This window comes from Vombatus ursinus, unplaced genomic scaffold (genome assembly GCF_900497805.2).
Source record: "Vombatus ursinus unplaced genomic scaffold, bare-nosed wombat genome assembly UNPS02014822.1, whole genome shotgun sequence".
Classification (NCBI taxonomy): Eukaryota; Metazoa; Chordata; class Mammalia; order Diprotodontia; family Vombatidae; genus Vombatus; species Vombatus ursinus.
The window spans coordinates 4,634,748-4,651,831 of record NW_020954600.1 but is presented as its reverse complement, the minus strand read 5'-3'; the positions used below and the strand labels follow the sequence as shown (position 1 = coordinate 4,651,831).

The 17,084-nt window shown below is 43.3% G+C and overlaps 1 protein-coding gene across 1 annotated transcript in view; it reads left to right on the top strand.

Annotated features, from left to right (window-relative positions):
• The window catches only part of HSD17B12 (hydroxysteroid 17-beta dehydrogenase 12), a 144,145-nt gene that overhangs the window by 93,694 nt on the left and 33,367 nt on the right, over window positions 1-17,084 (top strand). Inside the window, exons 5-7 of the mRNA XM_027837841.1 lie at window positions 3,718-3,782; window positions 4,776-4,820; window positions 16,913-16,947. Coding sequence (XP_027693642.1) covers window positions 3,718-3,782; window positions 4,776-4,820; window positions 16,913-16,947 — 145 coding nt within the window. The remainder of the gene's footprint in view (window positions 1-3,717; window positions 3,783-4,775; window positions 4,821-16,912; window positions 16,948-17,084) is intronic.

The following is a 17,084-nucleotide window of genomic DNA, read 5'->3' as shown; positions in this document are numbered from 1 at the left end:
TTTGAAAGGGGGAGGGTAAAGAAGCCAGTGTTGGGAAGAAAGCTATGTCGTCAAAGTCTTAAACAGTAACCCACCTTCTTCAGTCGGTCAGCAGGCCTTTATTAAGGGCCTACCATGTGCCCAGCACTGGGAATACAATAACAAAAAAGGAAACAGCCTCTGCCATCATAGAGGCTTTATTCCGTTGAGGGCAACAACATCTATATGTAGAAGTGAGAAGTAAAACAATGTGTAGACTAAATACCAAATAAATACAAGGTGACTAAGGATGGGGAGGGCATGAGTAGTTGGGGGGATCAGGAAAAGCCCAGTGAAGAAGGCAGCCTTGGAGTGGAGTTCTTCCATGGTCCCACACTGCAAACCAGGGAGAAGCCAGCCATTGAGTTTTTGGGTTTTTTCCCCTGTTCCTTTTAAGTGCTTGCAATCGGGGAAGAGATTTCACAAATCCAAATGGTGTGAAAACAACTTGTGGGATTCGCTGGGTGTGTGGTGAATCCTCATGTAATGAGTCCCAGAATATACTGAGATGGCACCACCCACACCCTCCTTGACATGAGATTAAGCGAGCAATGTGTTGGAATTATAATCTCAATATTTCTTTGGCACACCCATCACCATCGTTCTCCCCCTCCCAGGCTCTGGCTCTGTTTTCCCTAGTGGTGCCCCTTGCGAACCAGCTGCCCGCTCTTGGGTTCCTGCTGCCACCTAGTGTCCCTATTCTGAACTGCGGTAGGCTTGCCTCTTGCAAGAGGTAGTGGATGCAGAATGTGGTTTAGGGAAAGGATTTATTAAGCAGGCAACAGTTGGGCTTTGCTAGATTTCTGAAGAACATTCTGAAGGAATGATCTGTTACTGGAAGAACGAACCTGGATACATTCAGCATGGGAAATGGCATCCAGCCAAGTCTCGATTGACTGTTGGAGGGCCCTGGGGTGGGAAGAGGGAGACTGGGGTTCCATTGCCTGCTGTGTCGTGAGCTAGCTGTGCAACAGTTTATCTCTTGTGGCCTTGTTTTTCTCATCTTTTAAATGAAGAACGTTTGAAAAACAACCTAGCTAATGCCTCAGGTTTTAAGCTCCACGATTCTAGCCATTGCTTTTGAACTTTAAAAACATATCGGGGTTTTGGACCTGGCCAACATGAGAATTTATTTTGCTTGATTAAGCTTATTGGGTTGCTCCTCCCGAGGGGAAGGGAAGGCAGAAAGAAGAAAATAAACACCTACTATATTCAAGGTATACATAGTAGGAGTTGTTGAGCTTGCTTCAACATTTTTATATTATTTGGTAGACAATCTACTGGTTGCTGAGGGCCAGCCCAGCTGAATTCAGGGAAGTGCCTCATCCTGCTTTTTTTTTTTTTTAAAGCATGGCAGGCAGCTTGGGACAATCACCTGCCAAGTTTATAGCACTACTGCGACTGGCAGAGTTGGGCAGAGTGCCCACACAGGCAAAATTACAGCTCCTCGAAGGTAGGACCAGTGATTTTAAACTCAGGGAGACTTCAGAGACCATACAAGCTCGACCACTCCTTTGACAGATGAGTTACTGAGGCCTAGGGAAGTTGAACGAGCTGCCCCAGGCTCACACCGGTGCTACGTTGAAGTCTGCAGCCAGTGCTTCCGATTCTGAAGACATTTTAGAAGGAGATGTTTTCCTGTGCATATGGCAGAGGAACCTGTTAACATACAGAAGTTCTGGGTTTAGGGGAGCAAGACGGAGTGATTTGAGTGTAAGAAAGGAGGGAAAAGGTGTTGACCTGTGGGGCAGGTGTTGAGGGTAGGGAGGGAGTCACCACTAAGCAGATGGAGGTCTCCTTGTACTATTTGCATGAGGGAGATCTACACGATGATGCTTTTTCACCAGAGACATTCAGGCTGCTGGGATAGCCCTCATGTTGACCCTTTGAATCAGCTCTCTATGTTTACAGCTCACAAAACGGAAGCAGAGAGAGACAGGGAGGAGGAGCATTTTCCCAGGTTTGTGCCTTGGCCATATGGCCTTCATAATTGACATAGTCGAACTCTCTGTAGTGTGTTGTGGACGAAGCTCTTTCAGAGCTGAATTCAGAGACTGTATTTGGGAGGAGAACCTTTTTCAGTGACTAAAATTAAAGCCTAGTTAGACTAGAAACTCTTAATTTCTTCTAATCCTTGGTAAAGTAGCCTGGATAACATTTTTATCTTTTGTCATCCTATACTTACTCACTTCTAGGCAGGGTTCTGTCCAAAGAATTTTACCCTACTTCTGCAAATAAATTCTGGAGAGCCTGCATACAAGTGACTTCATAAGGCTGAATGAGAACCATTTCCTGGGGTTCCTCCATGTGCTCTGGTTTTGGGGTAGTAGCACCACCAGCAGGTTAATGTTTATGATTTACAGTGGGTTCAAATCCCCACTCTACTGCTTGCTGTTTGTGTGACCTTAACCTTGATGGCCCTTAGCTTCCTCATTTCTGAAAGGGGTGTTGGGCTTAATGGAGGGACTGAGGGCCACTTGAACTATAAGTCTATGATCCTGGGTTCCTGCCATCTCATTTGTAAGAAACAGGGTTGAGTAGTGGGAAGAGGCCTAGATTTGGGGTCAGATCTTGCCTCTGCCACTTACTGACTATTTGACTTCAGGAAAGTCACTTCTCTGGGCTTCAATTTCCCCCAACTATAAAATGAGAGGGCTGGACTGTTGGACCTCCAGGGTCTCTTCCCATCTTTTACTCTTTGTCAATGATCCTTCATAGCAATCCTGAAAGGAAGGGAAGGCAGATGGTTATTATCCTTACTTTATAGATGAAGAAGCTGAGGTTTAGAGATCTCTGGTGTCTTGCCCACCAAGATTGAGGCAGGTCCCAGATCTTTTTCTCTCTTCATGTGCATGCCTTGCTGAGTCTTTTAGTACTACTACTACTATTGCTACAAACAGGATTCTCTGACAAGTTTTCCTTTACCAACACTTAGCTCACAATTTCATTGTCTTTTTATCTGCTTAAACTTTCCTTTTTCTAATAATTCTCTGTTTACTAAGTTTTGTTTAGACTTCTGTTAGCTACTCCCACTCTTTAATGTGATACTAGATGAAGTTAGAGGGGATCCCCCACATCCTATTACCCCCAAACTACATTGTTCTTACAAAAAAAGATATTCCTACATGATATCAGACCCCCCTGGTAGGAGGACCCTTGCTTGGCTGAAAACATTAACCCTTCATAACCTCATTCCTGGAGATCTAACTACCTATTTTCAGTCAGTCGGTCAATAAACATTTATTAAGCACCTCCCACTGTGCTAAGCCAAGTCACGTTGCACTTCATATCAGGTTTCAAGGAGTCAGCAGTGTTAGTTGGGGGTGGGGTGCTGCCTGTAAGAGATTAAATACAGTAAGGTAAATGAAGCACAAATCAAGAATGTCATTGATAATCCAGAAATCTGATGATTATTTGGAAAAGTGTTAAGTTCTTTGGTGAAAGAAATGACAAAGACAGATATTTGCATTTAAAGATGAAACAGTAAACACCGAATTTTCATCCTATTCAAAGATTCTCCTTTTGTAGTTGGAAATTAGAGTAATCTGAAGATCCAACAAGGATTAGCTTGGTCGCGTATATTGTAGGTTCTTTTTACTTGTTGCAAATTTGAAAGGGTTATTTTTCATTCCATCATTCTCAAGAATCTCTAAAATACATAGCAGCAAATCAACAACTAATATTTTTGTCTTATTTCAGTGAACAATGTGGGAATGTCATATGAGTATCCTGAATACTTTTTGGATATTCCAGACCTGGATAATGTAAGCTATTTTTGAAACATCTCTAAAAACAAATATTTTAAATCTCTCTAGTGGTAGGACAGATGCAATCAAGCTAGCATTAACATGGAAGGAATGATTTCCTTGATGTGGATATGCTTTTCCCTTTAAGTAAGAACTGTGTGAACATGTCAATGAGGGAACGGCTTATTTTAACTCTTGGGGGTTCTTCAGAGCATTTTGCACAGGGTTCCTATGTTTTTTCGGGTTAAGGTAGCTCTTATAATATCTACGTTGACGTTGAATGGACCCTCTGAAGTCGGTGGTTCTCGAAAGGGGCAGAAGTTAAACTTCCAGGCCCAAGGACGTATCCTAGTCTCCTGACTCTACCCTAGGAATCCTTACGGCACAAACCATGTTGTGCTGTGAACAGAAATGTCAGAGAAGCGCTGTTGTAGTTGGACACTTTAATTTGAATGACAGCATAACAGTAGAGAATGGACCAAGACCAGCCTCCCCCTCCATTTTACAGAGGAAAAAACTGAGCTCCAGGGAGTTTTGTGGAGTTAACTGATGCTACACGGTTTTGACTTAAGAAAAAACCCAGTACTGTGTATAGTGCTCTTCCCAGGTGACTGATGAAATCAACCCCGCCATGTTAGTGGAGACTGTTCTAGCTGTAGCGTTAACCCGTGGGAGAGGCAGCTACAGCAGGGAATGGCGTTGGGACCTTTTGCCCACCTCTCCTTACCACATTATTCTTAGCTTCCTCTAAATGGGCATAATAATACTTGTTCCACTGACTTTCCTTGCAAGGTAGTTGTGAGGTAAACTCTTTGTAAACCACAAAATACCACAGAAATATGAGTTCTTAGGACACTTTATTTTTGTTCTCTCTCATTTCTGCCCTCATTTTAAGGACTTTACATTCTCAGGGCAAATTTCAGAACATCTTTTCTATTGTCAGTAGATCTGTAATGTCAATAGTTATTTCTAAATGAACTACTTGGAAAGTAATGTCTCTTTTTTTTGCAGACTATCAATAAATTGATAAACATTAACATCTTCTCTGTTTGTAAGGTAAGTGGTTTCTTTCTTAATACATATTTTCAATTGAAGTCCTGTTTCAAAACAGTGCGAGATCTCAGCTTGTTCATGACAACCCATTATCACTGACAGGTAGATAACATTGTACCATGCCCTCAGAGACCTTTGCTTCCTGCTGCCCTGTTGAGATGTGGCAGAGAATGTTGGTTAATTTTAGTATTAGTCCAAGTTATCTATACTCAGGAAGGCAGGTCTGCCGAGAAATGTGCTAGCTGGCGTGCCAGTGCGAAAGAATAGAAATTATCTGAGTTATTCATGTCCTTGCCCAAAGGAGCCCATAACCAAGGAGTTAGCTGATGTTAGTGATGCTTGGGGCGTGAAGGCCGTGGGGACCAGGCTCGGGCTGAAGATGAATAGACCAAGGACTTGGGGCTAGTGGAGCTACCGAGGACAAAGAGGAGGTCAGTCACTGGGCTTCCTCATGTGCAGGGCTTGAGAGACCTTTCCTCCACGTTGATCTATGATGCCACAGGGCGTGGAGCTAACCCCCAGGGACGTAAAAAATGGACTGCTGTCCTTGCCCTCAGAGAGCTTACTGCCACAGGTCATTGAGAATGCCTGTAAGATCTCATGAGATTGGCGTCGTGGGAGAGAACCTGGTTCCAAAGTCATAAAAAATCCAGTCCTTCAACAATCTGTGAGTGTGTCTGCAGGTCAGCACTCCACTAAGACATAGCTGACAGCCTTTGAAAGTCGCAGGGGTTGGGGCAACTAGGTGGTGCAGTGAATAGAGCTCTGGCCTCAGACACTTGACACTAGCGGTGTGACCCTGGGCAAGTCACTTAACCCCATTGTCTAGCCAAAAAAAAAAGAAAAGAAAGAAAAGGAAGTTGCGGGGGTTCCTCTGCCTGAAAGATTGATCACTTGTGTCTCATAGGCTGATGTGCCTCCCTGAAACTGGCTAGGAGGGTCCTCAAGTGAGCCGCCTCCAGAGCCTGGGCACTGCCGGCCTGGGCTCCTTCCACGCCAGGGGGTGGTACTGGAGGAGGGCTTGGGGGGAAGGCAAAAGGCAGATTGTAAAAAGTGCTGGAGTGCTTGAGGGTAATGAAGTCGTAACACCTAATTTAAATGAAGGTTCACACATTTAATGCCTGTGGAGTCGGGCTGTTCTCAAACCCTGGCCTGATTGCTAGTGTGGGATAGGAGGGTGTGCCCCCAGCGCTCTCCTATTTTCCCTTGGAGAGTAGGAAGCTGGCCACTGAATAGATTATCTAGTACCTGGGGATCTGGGATCTCTCCTTAGGGTTTGTTGGCTATGAACTGCCTGCCCCCTGTCTAGGAAATCTGACTGTGGAAACAAATAGCAGTGTCTGCAGCATGACACAAGTGACTGACACCAGTTAACCAGCTTTGTGGCTTCCTTGGCCCATGTGGATACTCCTTTGGGCCTATTATTTGACAATTATACAGCCAGAGACCTTAAGCCACTAGCATCCAACTCTGATAGGTAGGTGCTATTATTATCCTTGTTTCTGATAGGGAAACTGAGGCAAACAGGTGAAGGGACTTGCCCTGGGTGGCACAGCTACTAAGTGTCTGAGGCTGGATTTGAACTTGGTTCTTCCTGACTCCAGGCCCAGTGCTCTATCCATTGTGCTGCCTAGCTACCTCTAATAGTTCAGCCAAAGTGTCCTTGTTCCTCTCACCTGACTCTCTCTCCCATCCCTATGCCTTTGCTTAGGCTGTCCCTCATGCCTGGAATGCCCTTCCTCTTCAACTCTAACTTTGAGAATCCCTTGCCTCCTCCACAATTCAATGCAAGCACCCCCTTTCTACATGGAGTCTTCTCTAATTGCCACCCTCCCCTTACACCCCCAGCTACTGCTGGTGCCTCCTCCCCCAAGCAACCTTGTGTTGATTTTGTACAGTTCTCTGTCTACTTACAGACACATTTCCTCCCCCTAGCAAAATGTAAGTTCCTTCATGTTTGTTTTTGCATTTCCAGGGCTTAGCACAGTAAACTCCTAATAAGTACTTTTCCATCCATCCATTCATTCTTTCATTCATATCACCAGTACTTAACATACAGTTAGGGCTTAATAAATGTTTGTTGGTTGATTGACTAGGTGATTGACCAGGTCAGTAATTGTCACCTCTGGCTGAGCTATTGGGTGTGGCCAGAACTTGCGGCTGTGGAGGAGGGTCTACTGTCCAGGGCTTGTTCTGTGGTCAGATGAGAGAGCTGGAGGGCAGGGACCCCAGGACAGAGCAGGTGGTGCCTGTACCCACACAGGGGCCAGAGCAGTGATCTGGACTGTAAAGCTCTTGAGCATTGAATGATCATATTGGGCACATGATTGTATTTTAGGGGACACTTTAGCACAGTTTTGAACATACATAGATTTTCAGTGTCAGTGTGTAGCTTACCCTCTCACCAGAGAAAGTACAGGGTATAAAGGAATAGGATCCATCTTCTTTAGATCTTTATGCTGTGGGCGGGCCTTCCCTACAAAGGCTGCTTTTGAGGACCTAATTCTGTGCTCCCATTTTGTCCCTAGCGGCCTTACGGGGTTTATGTTGCAGTTCTTGTGTGGATGAAATATGTGTTTACTGAGGGTGCTCTCAGTTTGGCAAAAGGCGTGGAATGTGCCATCAGAGCACCAGCAGAGGGAGCCCTTTGGTAATCCACCATGGGATACTTGGACTGGTGTGGGAGGAAAGGCCTTCTGCCCAGCGATTGGCTCCTGGATGTTTCAGAGAAATGCAAATCAGGCTCTGTCCCTTTTGTGGCTTTAAGGTGATTCTCATAGTAAACAAGTTAATTGCAATATCATATTACTTTTTTCTAAAGAGATGTTTTCTGCATGTGATACTGACTCAGTGTCACACTTCCTTTTTAATTCATTTTGAAATCAGCCGTTAATCCTCTGATCCACTAGGATGTGCATTTTGGAATCATTGGGGACATGTTTAGCCTTGAAAGATCTGTTCAGTGGTAGTCATGTCAACTGCTGTAGACATAACTAGGTAAGTGATGGGTGGTCCAAATCCTTAGCAAGAAGGGTTCATGTGGGAGCAAAAATAGGGTAGAACCTCATTGGGAAAATTAGGGCATTGTCCACAAATCTGACAGATGCTGGCACTTTGGGGAAAGCACACTATTTGGTAGAAACTCAAACAGTGACACCTTGAAAGTTCTTTGTAGATGAAGTGGCTAAGTTTTAGGAAAAAATCAGTTGTACCACACTATGTTACCTCATGAAAGTAATGTCTAGTTTGGTAATGCCATATATGGATTATTTTTGTATCTACTTGGAGTTTTCAAATGAAAGATTTGGGGCTCAAAAATGATTCGGTATGGAGAGTGATCTGTTATGGCTTATGGCCATACACACACACACACACACACACACACACACACACACACACACGTCAGGTGTCAGTGCGGTATGTTAGAGCAGAGCCCTCGTCATGAGAATGTGAGGCACCAGTCTTGTTCTGCCGTGCCTCTGCTCCTTACTGCAGGGTGACTGTGGGCAGATCCCTTAACCTCTCAGAGCCTCAGCTTCCTTATCGAGAAAGTGAAGATTTACTCATTTTGCACCTGCTTATCAGAGTTGTTTCAGAAAGCCCTTTGTAAACCCTAAAAGCAGTATGTACACGTGATTTGTTATGAATAAACTATAAATATGAGCCGTTTTTAGTAGTGCATATTAGTAGTAAACATCATGATCCTGGAGGCCAAAGAATGGAATATGTCTTCCTCGTCTTTGCAAAGACAGTGACTGTGGGGCTGTGGGAGCACGATGGTGCATGGGTTGTTCTGTAATTCCAAGGTGGGGTCAGTGTAAGGCTGTGGAACAGTGGGGAATGGTGAAAACTGCCCAGAAACACCAAGTTGTAAAAATAAAAGCCGTCCAAAAACACATTTTAAATAAATAATTAGCATGTTATTTTTTTTTTCCTTTAAAAAGTGGGTTTCTTTTCTATGTATGATAAACTGGGGTTTTACTGCAGAAGGTCTATGACAATCCTAGTAGGCTCTCTAAGGAAATACAAGCTGGGACATGAAAAATGTTCTCTGTTTTATAGAGTGTAGGGGGAAATTTTCCATCTTGAATGACATGGGGCAGGGTTTCGGGGGGAGGACTGCTCATATCACGAAGACTTACAATAGCTATACAGGGAACAACAAAGAAGCACTTGGTTGTTCACCTGAGGATCTCAAAGCACCTTACCAGCTTGATCTAATTAAGCCTTCTACCCCCTGTGCAGTAAGTATTGTTGGCCTCACAGATGTGATTCTAAGAATTTCTAATCAATTGTGCTCCCAGTAATGCAGAGCTCAAATTATACAGCTTTCCAAAGGTAATGTGCCTTGGATTGCTCTGGTGTGCCTTCCGGGAGAGCTGCTGCCTCATTACTGCCAAACACATACTGGAACACCCTCATTACCTGGTGGATTTCAGATCACTATTATAACGTAATTTAAAAAATTATTTTGTAATGAATCAATTTACAGACTGGTTAAAAGCATTTACTTCTAAGAAACTTTTAACTTCAAAATGGCACAACTCTTTTCTTACTTGTTTGAATTGGGGCAATGTTTTTAACAGTTGGACATTGTGTTTATTTGGGGAGAGGGGGTTAGTGCCCAGTTGCCCTAAACTTGTATGCCCAGGAAGTGTGGGGTCTGATGTGCCTCATTCAGGCTGTTGGCGAAGTGCTTAGCAGAGAAATGTTAAGATGGCACACACAGTAAACACACAAGTCATCCGTATCACCCCCACTTTACTAACATAGGGTCTCTGATCTGTACATTGGGGACCACATACCCTGAACTGGCTGTCAGATCTATGGTAAAGCTCTAATGTTGAGTGAACTCACTGATTAGGGACAAAAGAGAAGTGATGGCTTCATATCACTGAATATCTCCACAAACATGAGTAAAGGATTGCTACTATTAAACCTCATCTTCTTTTTGTGATAGCGAGGAAAAGGGAAACCTCAGCAGCCATCTGACCCAATGCATATCTAAAACATAATTCCCTGAGAGTACAATGCTTGTCCATCCTTTGTTTGAAAACTCTCATTGTGGTAGGGAATCTGCAACCTCCCAACATAAGGCTATTTTTCCTCCTTTTTTTTTTTTTTTTTGGATGCAATCAGGGTTAAGTAACTTGCCCAGGGTCACACAGCTAATAAGTGTCTGAGGCTGGATTTGAACTCAAGTCCTCCTGACTCCAGGGCTGGTGGTCTATCCACTGCACTACCTAGCTGCCCCAACCATTTTTCCTTATATCCCAAATTTGTCTCACTGCAACCTGTTACTTCTACTGCTCAGTCTTCCATATAGTTTTACTTATAAAGGTCATTTCTTAAACTCAAGTGTGACTGACTACATTTATTACGTTTTCTTAGATTCAGCCCAATTTCTTAGCCTTTCATGACAATCTTTTCAGTTCCTGATTCTGTCATTTGGTATATTAATCAGCCAGCTTTGAGTCTTCTGCAGATGGATAAAGATGCCACCATTGATACCTTTTTCTAAATCATTGATAAAAAATATTCAACCACATAGGGCCAACTGGATCCCTAGGGCACTGCACTGGAGGCCCCACTTCCAAACCGTCATTGAAGCATGTCAGGCAGTCCAAAAACATTTCTGAACGGCCTACAAAAGCCAGGCACCACATGTGCTAAGGGCAGGGAATGCAAAGAAAGGCAGAAACACAGTCCCTGCTGTCAATGTGTGGGAGACAACATGGAAAAAACTGTGTACAAGCTAATTATATATGGGATAAATGGGAACTAATCAATAGAGGAAGGATACTAAAAGTAAGAGGGATTGAGAAGGCTTCCTGTAAATGGTGGAATTTGAGCTGGGACTTGAATGAAGCTGGGGCGTCCAGTAGGCAGAGAGGAAGAGGGAGAGAATTCTAAGCATGAGGGACAGCCAGAGAAAATGAATAGTCAAGAGATGGAGTGTTGGGGCAGCTAGGTGGCACAGTGGATAGAGCACCGGCTCTGGAGTCAAGAGGACCTGAGTTCAAATCCAGCCTCAGATACATAACACTTACCAGTTGTGTGACCCTGGGCAAGTCACTTCACCCCAATTGCCTCACTAAAAAAAAAGAGAGAGAGAGAGAGATGGATTGTCTCTTGGGAGGAACAGCAGCGGGACTGGTATCACTGGATTTCAGAGTCTTTGGAGGTGAAAGACTGGGAAAGCAGAAGAGGGCCAGATTAGGAAGGGCTCTGAGCCCCAAATAGAGGATTTTATATTTGATCATGGGGTAGGGAACCACTGGAGTTTAATGAGTTCTTTAAGGCCATTCAACTAATTCCAAATCCATCTGATTATGTTTGCAACCCACATTGTTCCATTTTTTCCACGAAAATAGCATGAGATACTTTATTAAATGCTCTTTTGAAATTTAGTTTTATTTTATGTTTAGATTTTCATTCTTTCACCTATCCCTCCTCCTCCATTGAGAAAACAAGAAAAATGAAATCCATTACCAGCATACATAGTCAAGCAAAACAAATTCCCATATTGACCACATTTTAAAAAATATATACTTCAATCTACACTCTTGAGTCCATTACCTCTCTATCTGGAGGTGGGGGAGGAGAAAGTGAGGCTGGTGACTTTGTACAGCCCTCCCTCAATTAAATCCAATTCACTTGCAAGTCATGGCATCACCTTCCTGATGTCATGGTCCTTTTCAACAACTAAGGACACTAGCACGGTAGATAGAGCACTGACCCTGGGGTCAGGAGGACCCGAGTTCAAATCCGGCCTTGGACACTTGCTGTGTGACCCAAGTCACTTAACCCCAATTGCCTAGCAAAAACAAAAAATAAAATGAAGGACAAACAACAACAAGAATATCTGGAGGTGAACTAGTGTGTCTTGTCATTAGTCCTCTGGAACTGTGATTAGTCATTATGTTGACGAGTGTTCTTGAGTTTTTCATCTTAATTCCCCAATCAATGGGCACTCCCTTAGTCTCCAAAACTTTGCCACCACAAAAAAAAGATTTTGTACCTATGGGCCATTTTCCCCTTTCTTTGATCCCTTTGGGATATAGACCTAGCAGCAGTATCACTAAGTCAAAGCTAAGTCAGGCTACAAGTTTAATAACTTTTTGGGCATAGTTCTAAATTATTTTCCAGAATGGCAGGAACAGATCACGGTTCTAGCCCCAGTGCATTAATGCACCTGTTTTCCAACAGCCATGCTAGTATTTATCAAATGCTTTTGTAAGATCAAGGTAAACTGTTCTTGTAGCATTTCCCTGGTCTACCAGTTTGGTAACCTCAGCAGAAAAGGAAAATCATCCTGGTCTGGTCTCCTTGTTCTTGACAATGCCGTGCTGGTTTTTTGCCATCAACTCTTCTTTTCTATGCTGATCGTTACCCATCTCTTCAGTAACATGTTTTAGAATTTTACAAGGCATCGAAGTCAAGTTTGCTAGCTTGTAGTTTGCAGATTCCTTTCTCTTTCCTTTTTTATGAATTATGATAACATTTGTCTTTCTCCAGTCCTGCGCACTTCTCCCATTCTTCATGATCTTTCAGATGTCACTGAAAGTGGTTCAGCATTCTCCTTTGCCATTTTTTTCATTACCCAAGGAGTTGTTATCTGAGCCAGCTAACTCAATTTCATCAAGGAGGACTAAGCATTCTCTTACCATTTCTTTATTTATCTTGGGTATCTACTTCCTTTTATCCATTCTTTTTGGCAAAGAGAATAGAAACAGAACTCTTCAACCAGACTATGCGTAGCTTTGGCAGCAGACAAAGCTTGTATCTGATGGATGTCTCATGTGATTGCTTCTTGGTCATATACCCAAAAGAATTCTAAATTGGATTGAATCAGACTTTCCTTGGATCTGGTGTATTTATCACCATTTTAGTCAGGTCAATAATATGCCTCTTGTTAAGTAATCAATAAACATTTATTAAGCATATACTCTATGCAAGGCACTGTTGTAGGAGGAATACAGGTACAGAAATGAGACTGTTGGATTGGACATTCCTACCCAATCCTGGCCAATCCTGCCTTTAAGGAGCTTGTATTCTAATAGAGGGGAGGGGGGCAGGCAGTGTATAACTCAGATAGGGCAAGTGGCCAGGGAAGAGAGTTTTGATCTTGGCAGTCACAGAGATTATAAGTGGCTCTCTAGGGCGGTTGCTTGTCATGCTTGATATTATGGAGGATTTGGGGCCAGTTATGGGTTGGACTGAATGGCATATTAGCTATGATGGAGTCTGATCCTTTCTGTTATAAATAAGAATGCTTGTGATAACTTCTTTAAAACGATTTACCCTACGACTTTATGGTAAAGAGACTATAATGTAATGTGGCCCTAGTGAATCCATTATGTTGATATTGAATGTGCAGGAAAAAAAGATTATTTTAAAAATAGAGATAAAACATGATAGAAATGGGTATTAGGACTTTTGAACTGCATAAGATCATAGCAATAGCCATCTCTCACATCATTCATAGGCAGTAGTATCCCATACAGCGTTGTCTTGACTGGTCTCATTTTACAGTAATGTTGTTCACACGGCCTAATGTTACTAATGTCCTGGCTAGAATACCTTTGGCTCTTAACCCACTAATAGTACTGGAGCTTGTTCTGCCCAGAACTTTGTTTGGGCAGAACTCTGTCGTATCTGTCTGAAGGGCTTTAGAGCGTACTTTGTCTCCTCACAGCAGCGCTGTGAGAAAAATGGCATGGATATTCATTATTCTTTCTACAGATAGGCAAGTGAAGCTCTCAGGGGTGTGATGAGTGACATACCAGTAGTCAGAGACCATAGATTTGAAACTGAAGAGACCTCGGAGGCCCCCTTCTCAGACTCCCATTTTACAGAGGTGGAAACTTGGACTCCAGAGAGCTTAAGTGACTTGCCCGAGGTTCCATTGCTCACCCAGTGGGCCTTGGAAGTCTTGTCCTCTGCCCCATAGTTGAGCATACTGTCCCCCACACAGGGAGGGATAGAGCTGATTCTCACAGCCTGAGTGTCATCCATGACTTCTCTCACTCTCTTGCCCCACCCACAGCCAATCTTTTGCCAAATTCTGTTGATTTTTCCTTGAAACATCTCTTCTTTTTTTTTTTTCCGCTAGGCCATGGGGTTGAGTGACTTGCCCAGGGTCATACAGCTAGTTAAGTGTCAAGTGTATGAGGCCAGATTTGAACTCAGGTCCTCCTGACTCCAAGGCCAGTGCTCTATCCACTGCACAACCTAGCTGCCCCCCGAAACGTCTCTTCCTATATACCTCCCTCTCTTCCTCTGCCACTGCCCACCAGGGCATGATGCAGGCCCTCATTGGCTCATGCCTAGACTCCCACTGCTGGTTGGTTTCCTTGCCCAAAATCTATTCTCACTCCCACTCATTTTCCATCTAATTGTCAAATTCATTTTCCTAAAGTGCAGGTTTGACCATGCCAACCCCCTATTTAAAAAACCCCAATGATTCCCTCTCCCCCCACAATCAAATGTAAAATCCTGTCTTGGCATTCAAAGCCCTTCATAACCCCCGCCCCCAGCTTTTTACACCTCACACCCTAATTCCCCACCCTCCTATTTACTGTCACTGGCTTTCTTGCTGTTTCTTGCTCCTGACACTCCGTCATCTCCTGACTGAGCATTTTCACTGGCTGTCCCCCACCCCTGGAATGCTCTCCCTCCTCTTCACCTACTAGGTCTTTCAAGTGCCAACTCAAATCCTCCCTTCTACAAGCCCCCCCATTAGACTGTGAGTTCCTTGAGAACAGGGACAGCCTTTGCTTTGTACCCCTAGCACTTAGCACAGTGCCTGGCACATAGCGGGCACGTAATCAATGTTTCTTGACTTGACTTCTGCCTTCCAGGGTCTTCCTCTTTCCACTGCATCACGGAGCCTCTTGAGTAAAGACAAGCTACGTAAAAATTAGGAACTGAAGGGCAGCTAGGTGGTGTAGTGGATAAAGCACTGATCCTAGAATCAGGAGGACCTGAGTTCAAATCTGACCTCAGACACATGATACTCACCAGGTGTATGATCCTGGGCAAGTCACTTAACCCTGATTGCCTTGCCAAAATAAAAAAAAAGTAGGAAGTGAGTTTCATAAGAACATGTAACTATATGCACAACCTTTCTTAGGGATTTTGATGTTATGACTATTTTTACTGTTGAATTATCAAGGAAAAGTAAATTTAGGATTGGGCTCTGAGTATGAAGGCAATGAACAGTAAAGAAGAAAAATCTGTTTTTCATTTGATGGCTCTTTGCTGACAAGTTGACCATTGGTGAGTGTGGACTTTCAGTGTTTGAGAGGTCGTAGGAGAAAAGCTCTTAAGCTCAAGCCAGCTCTGGTTTCCAGGGGCTCCCTTTGCTCACCAGTGGTGAGCCATTAGGAGACCATAGCTATTATCATTGGGCTTTATTGGCATTTAGTGTTTGATCAAGTTTCTTCTTGATAATGTTGGAATTTACCTGCCTGCAGGGCTTTATCATTTACAAAATGCCGACTTTGTCGGGGCTGAGAACTTGGATTTTCTTCACATTTTGATAACTGTTTCAATCCTTTGTAATCCCATGTATTTTGTTATATGCATTTAAAAACATTGTTCTGAGCAGAGGTCTGGGAGCTTCTCTAGAGGGGTCCTGGACTGTACCACGCTGTAGGGCATAATAATAGAGTACTGTGATCTCCTCTATGAGTTGTTATTCAAATATTTTAAAAAATTATTACTAAAAATCATCTCTTTTGAGCCTTATTATATAGTTTGGTGAGTTTCTGTGGTAAAGACAATGCCAATAGTAGCGGGCAATGTGGAATAGTGGCTGAATTGAATACATTCCCATTTCAGTGATAGCGGATGAGAGCCTGACTCAGAGCCAGGAAGACCTGGATTGAAGTCTGACTTCCACTGAGTGAACATAGGCAAGGCATTCAACCCCTCAGTGCTCTCTCTGCTTCTCTAAGGCTGGAAATTGCCAAGAAGGGGCTGATTCCTCACCAAAAAGTTCCCTATCCCATCTCAAACCACAGGTCAGTCCCCTGTCCTTCCTGGTAGCTGGCTTTCTAGAGGTGAGCCACTCCACAGTAAGCTCAGCCTTTCTTCAGGAAGACAATTTAATTTTTAAAAATATTTATTTTGAGGGCCTGACATGGGTAAAGCATCAAGGATGAGAGATAACAATAATGCCTGCTGGTGAGGTATCTTCTCTTCCCACCCCACCCCCAAATACATGCCGTCATTGGTCCAAGTGCTCATAGACTTTCCAGCTTTCTCAGCGTTAACAGCATGCGCTAACAATGTGACCTTCATGTTGTGAGGAGGATGGGGGACTCCTTAGCAAATGGAGTCTAACCCCTCTGTCATGGCGGGCTGTTATCACAGGTATGCTGAGCACCAGCACCTTCAGGCCCTCCCGGCTTGAGGCATGCCTGTGGTGTTTACTCATAGCTGATCATTATTTAGGAAGTCCTTCAAAACCACAAGTTTGAATTTTGGAATTAATAAAGTAGCTATTATGGGTTTTGTTCTTTTGCTTCTCATGTCCAGAGTTTTCTCTCTTTCTGGCCAGAACAGTAAGAAATTAATCTTAAGATTCTTTAAGATAATCTTAAGATATTGTTGGCATGTAAGATATTGTGGCTTTTTGATATAGTTTTAGAAAAGTGGCCAGTCCCATAAAATCAAAGGCATTTGAAAGTCTCAGAAGATGAGGAAGTTTCAGCAACAAGAGTAGACAGTATGTCTGCTTGTGGTAGCACGTGCCCTTTTATAAGAAGAAAGTTTAGTAAGTGTCCTTTTCATCAGAGATCCCATTGCATTTCAGAATCTCTAGACCTACATTAGATTTCAGGCAAGGCTAATTTTATCCTGGCCCACTGACAGAATTCCCTATGTTATCTCCAGTAAATTCATCTGATTCTTCTTTACACACTCTTGACAACAGCCAAATGCCATATAGTGTATAAAAATAAATGACTATGGGGAGAGACTTTTCGATTCCCTTCATTTTTGGGGGTGCGGCCGTTCACCCTTCTTTGTCCTTTGCTTGCTTCCTCAGGTATCACAGATGCTTTGTTTTTCCTTTTGTTTTTTTGCAGATGACACAGTTGGTGCTGCCCGGCATGCTGGAAAGGTGAGTCATGAGCTCACACACAAATGCTATATCGACAGAGTTCAATATTATTTATAGGGGAGAATCCTTTCTTTGAAAAATGCGTTACGGTGACTAATCAAGCTAGCCTCCATTTTAACTGATGGAGTGATGCCAAG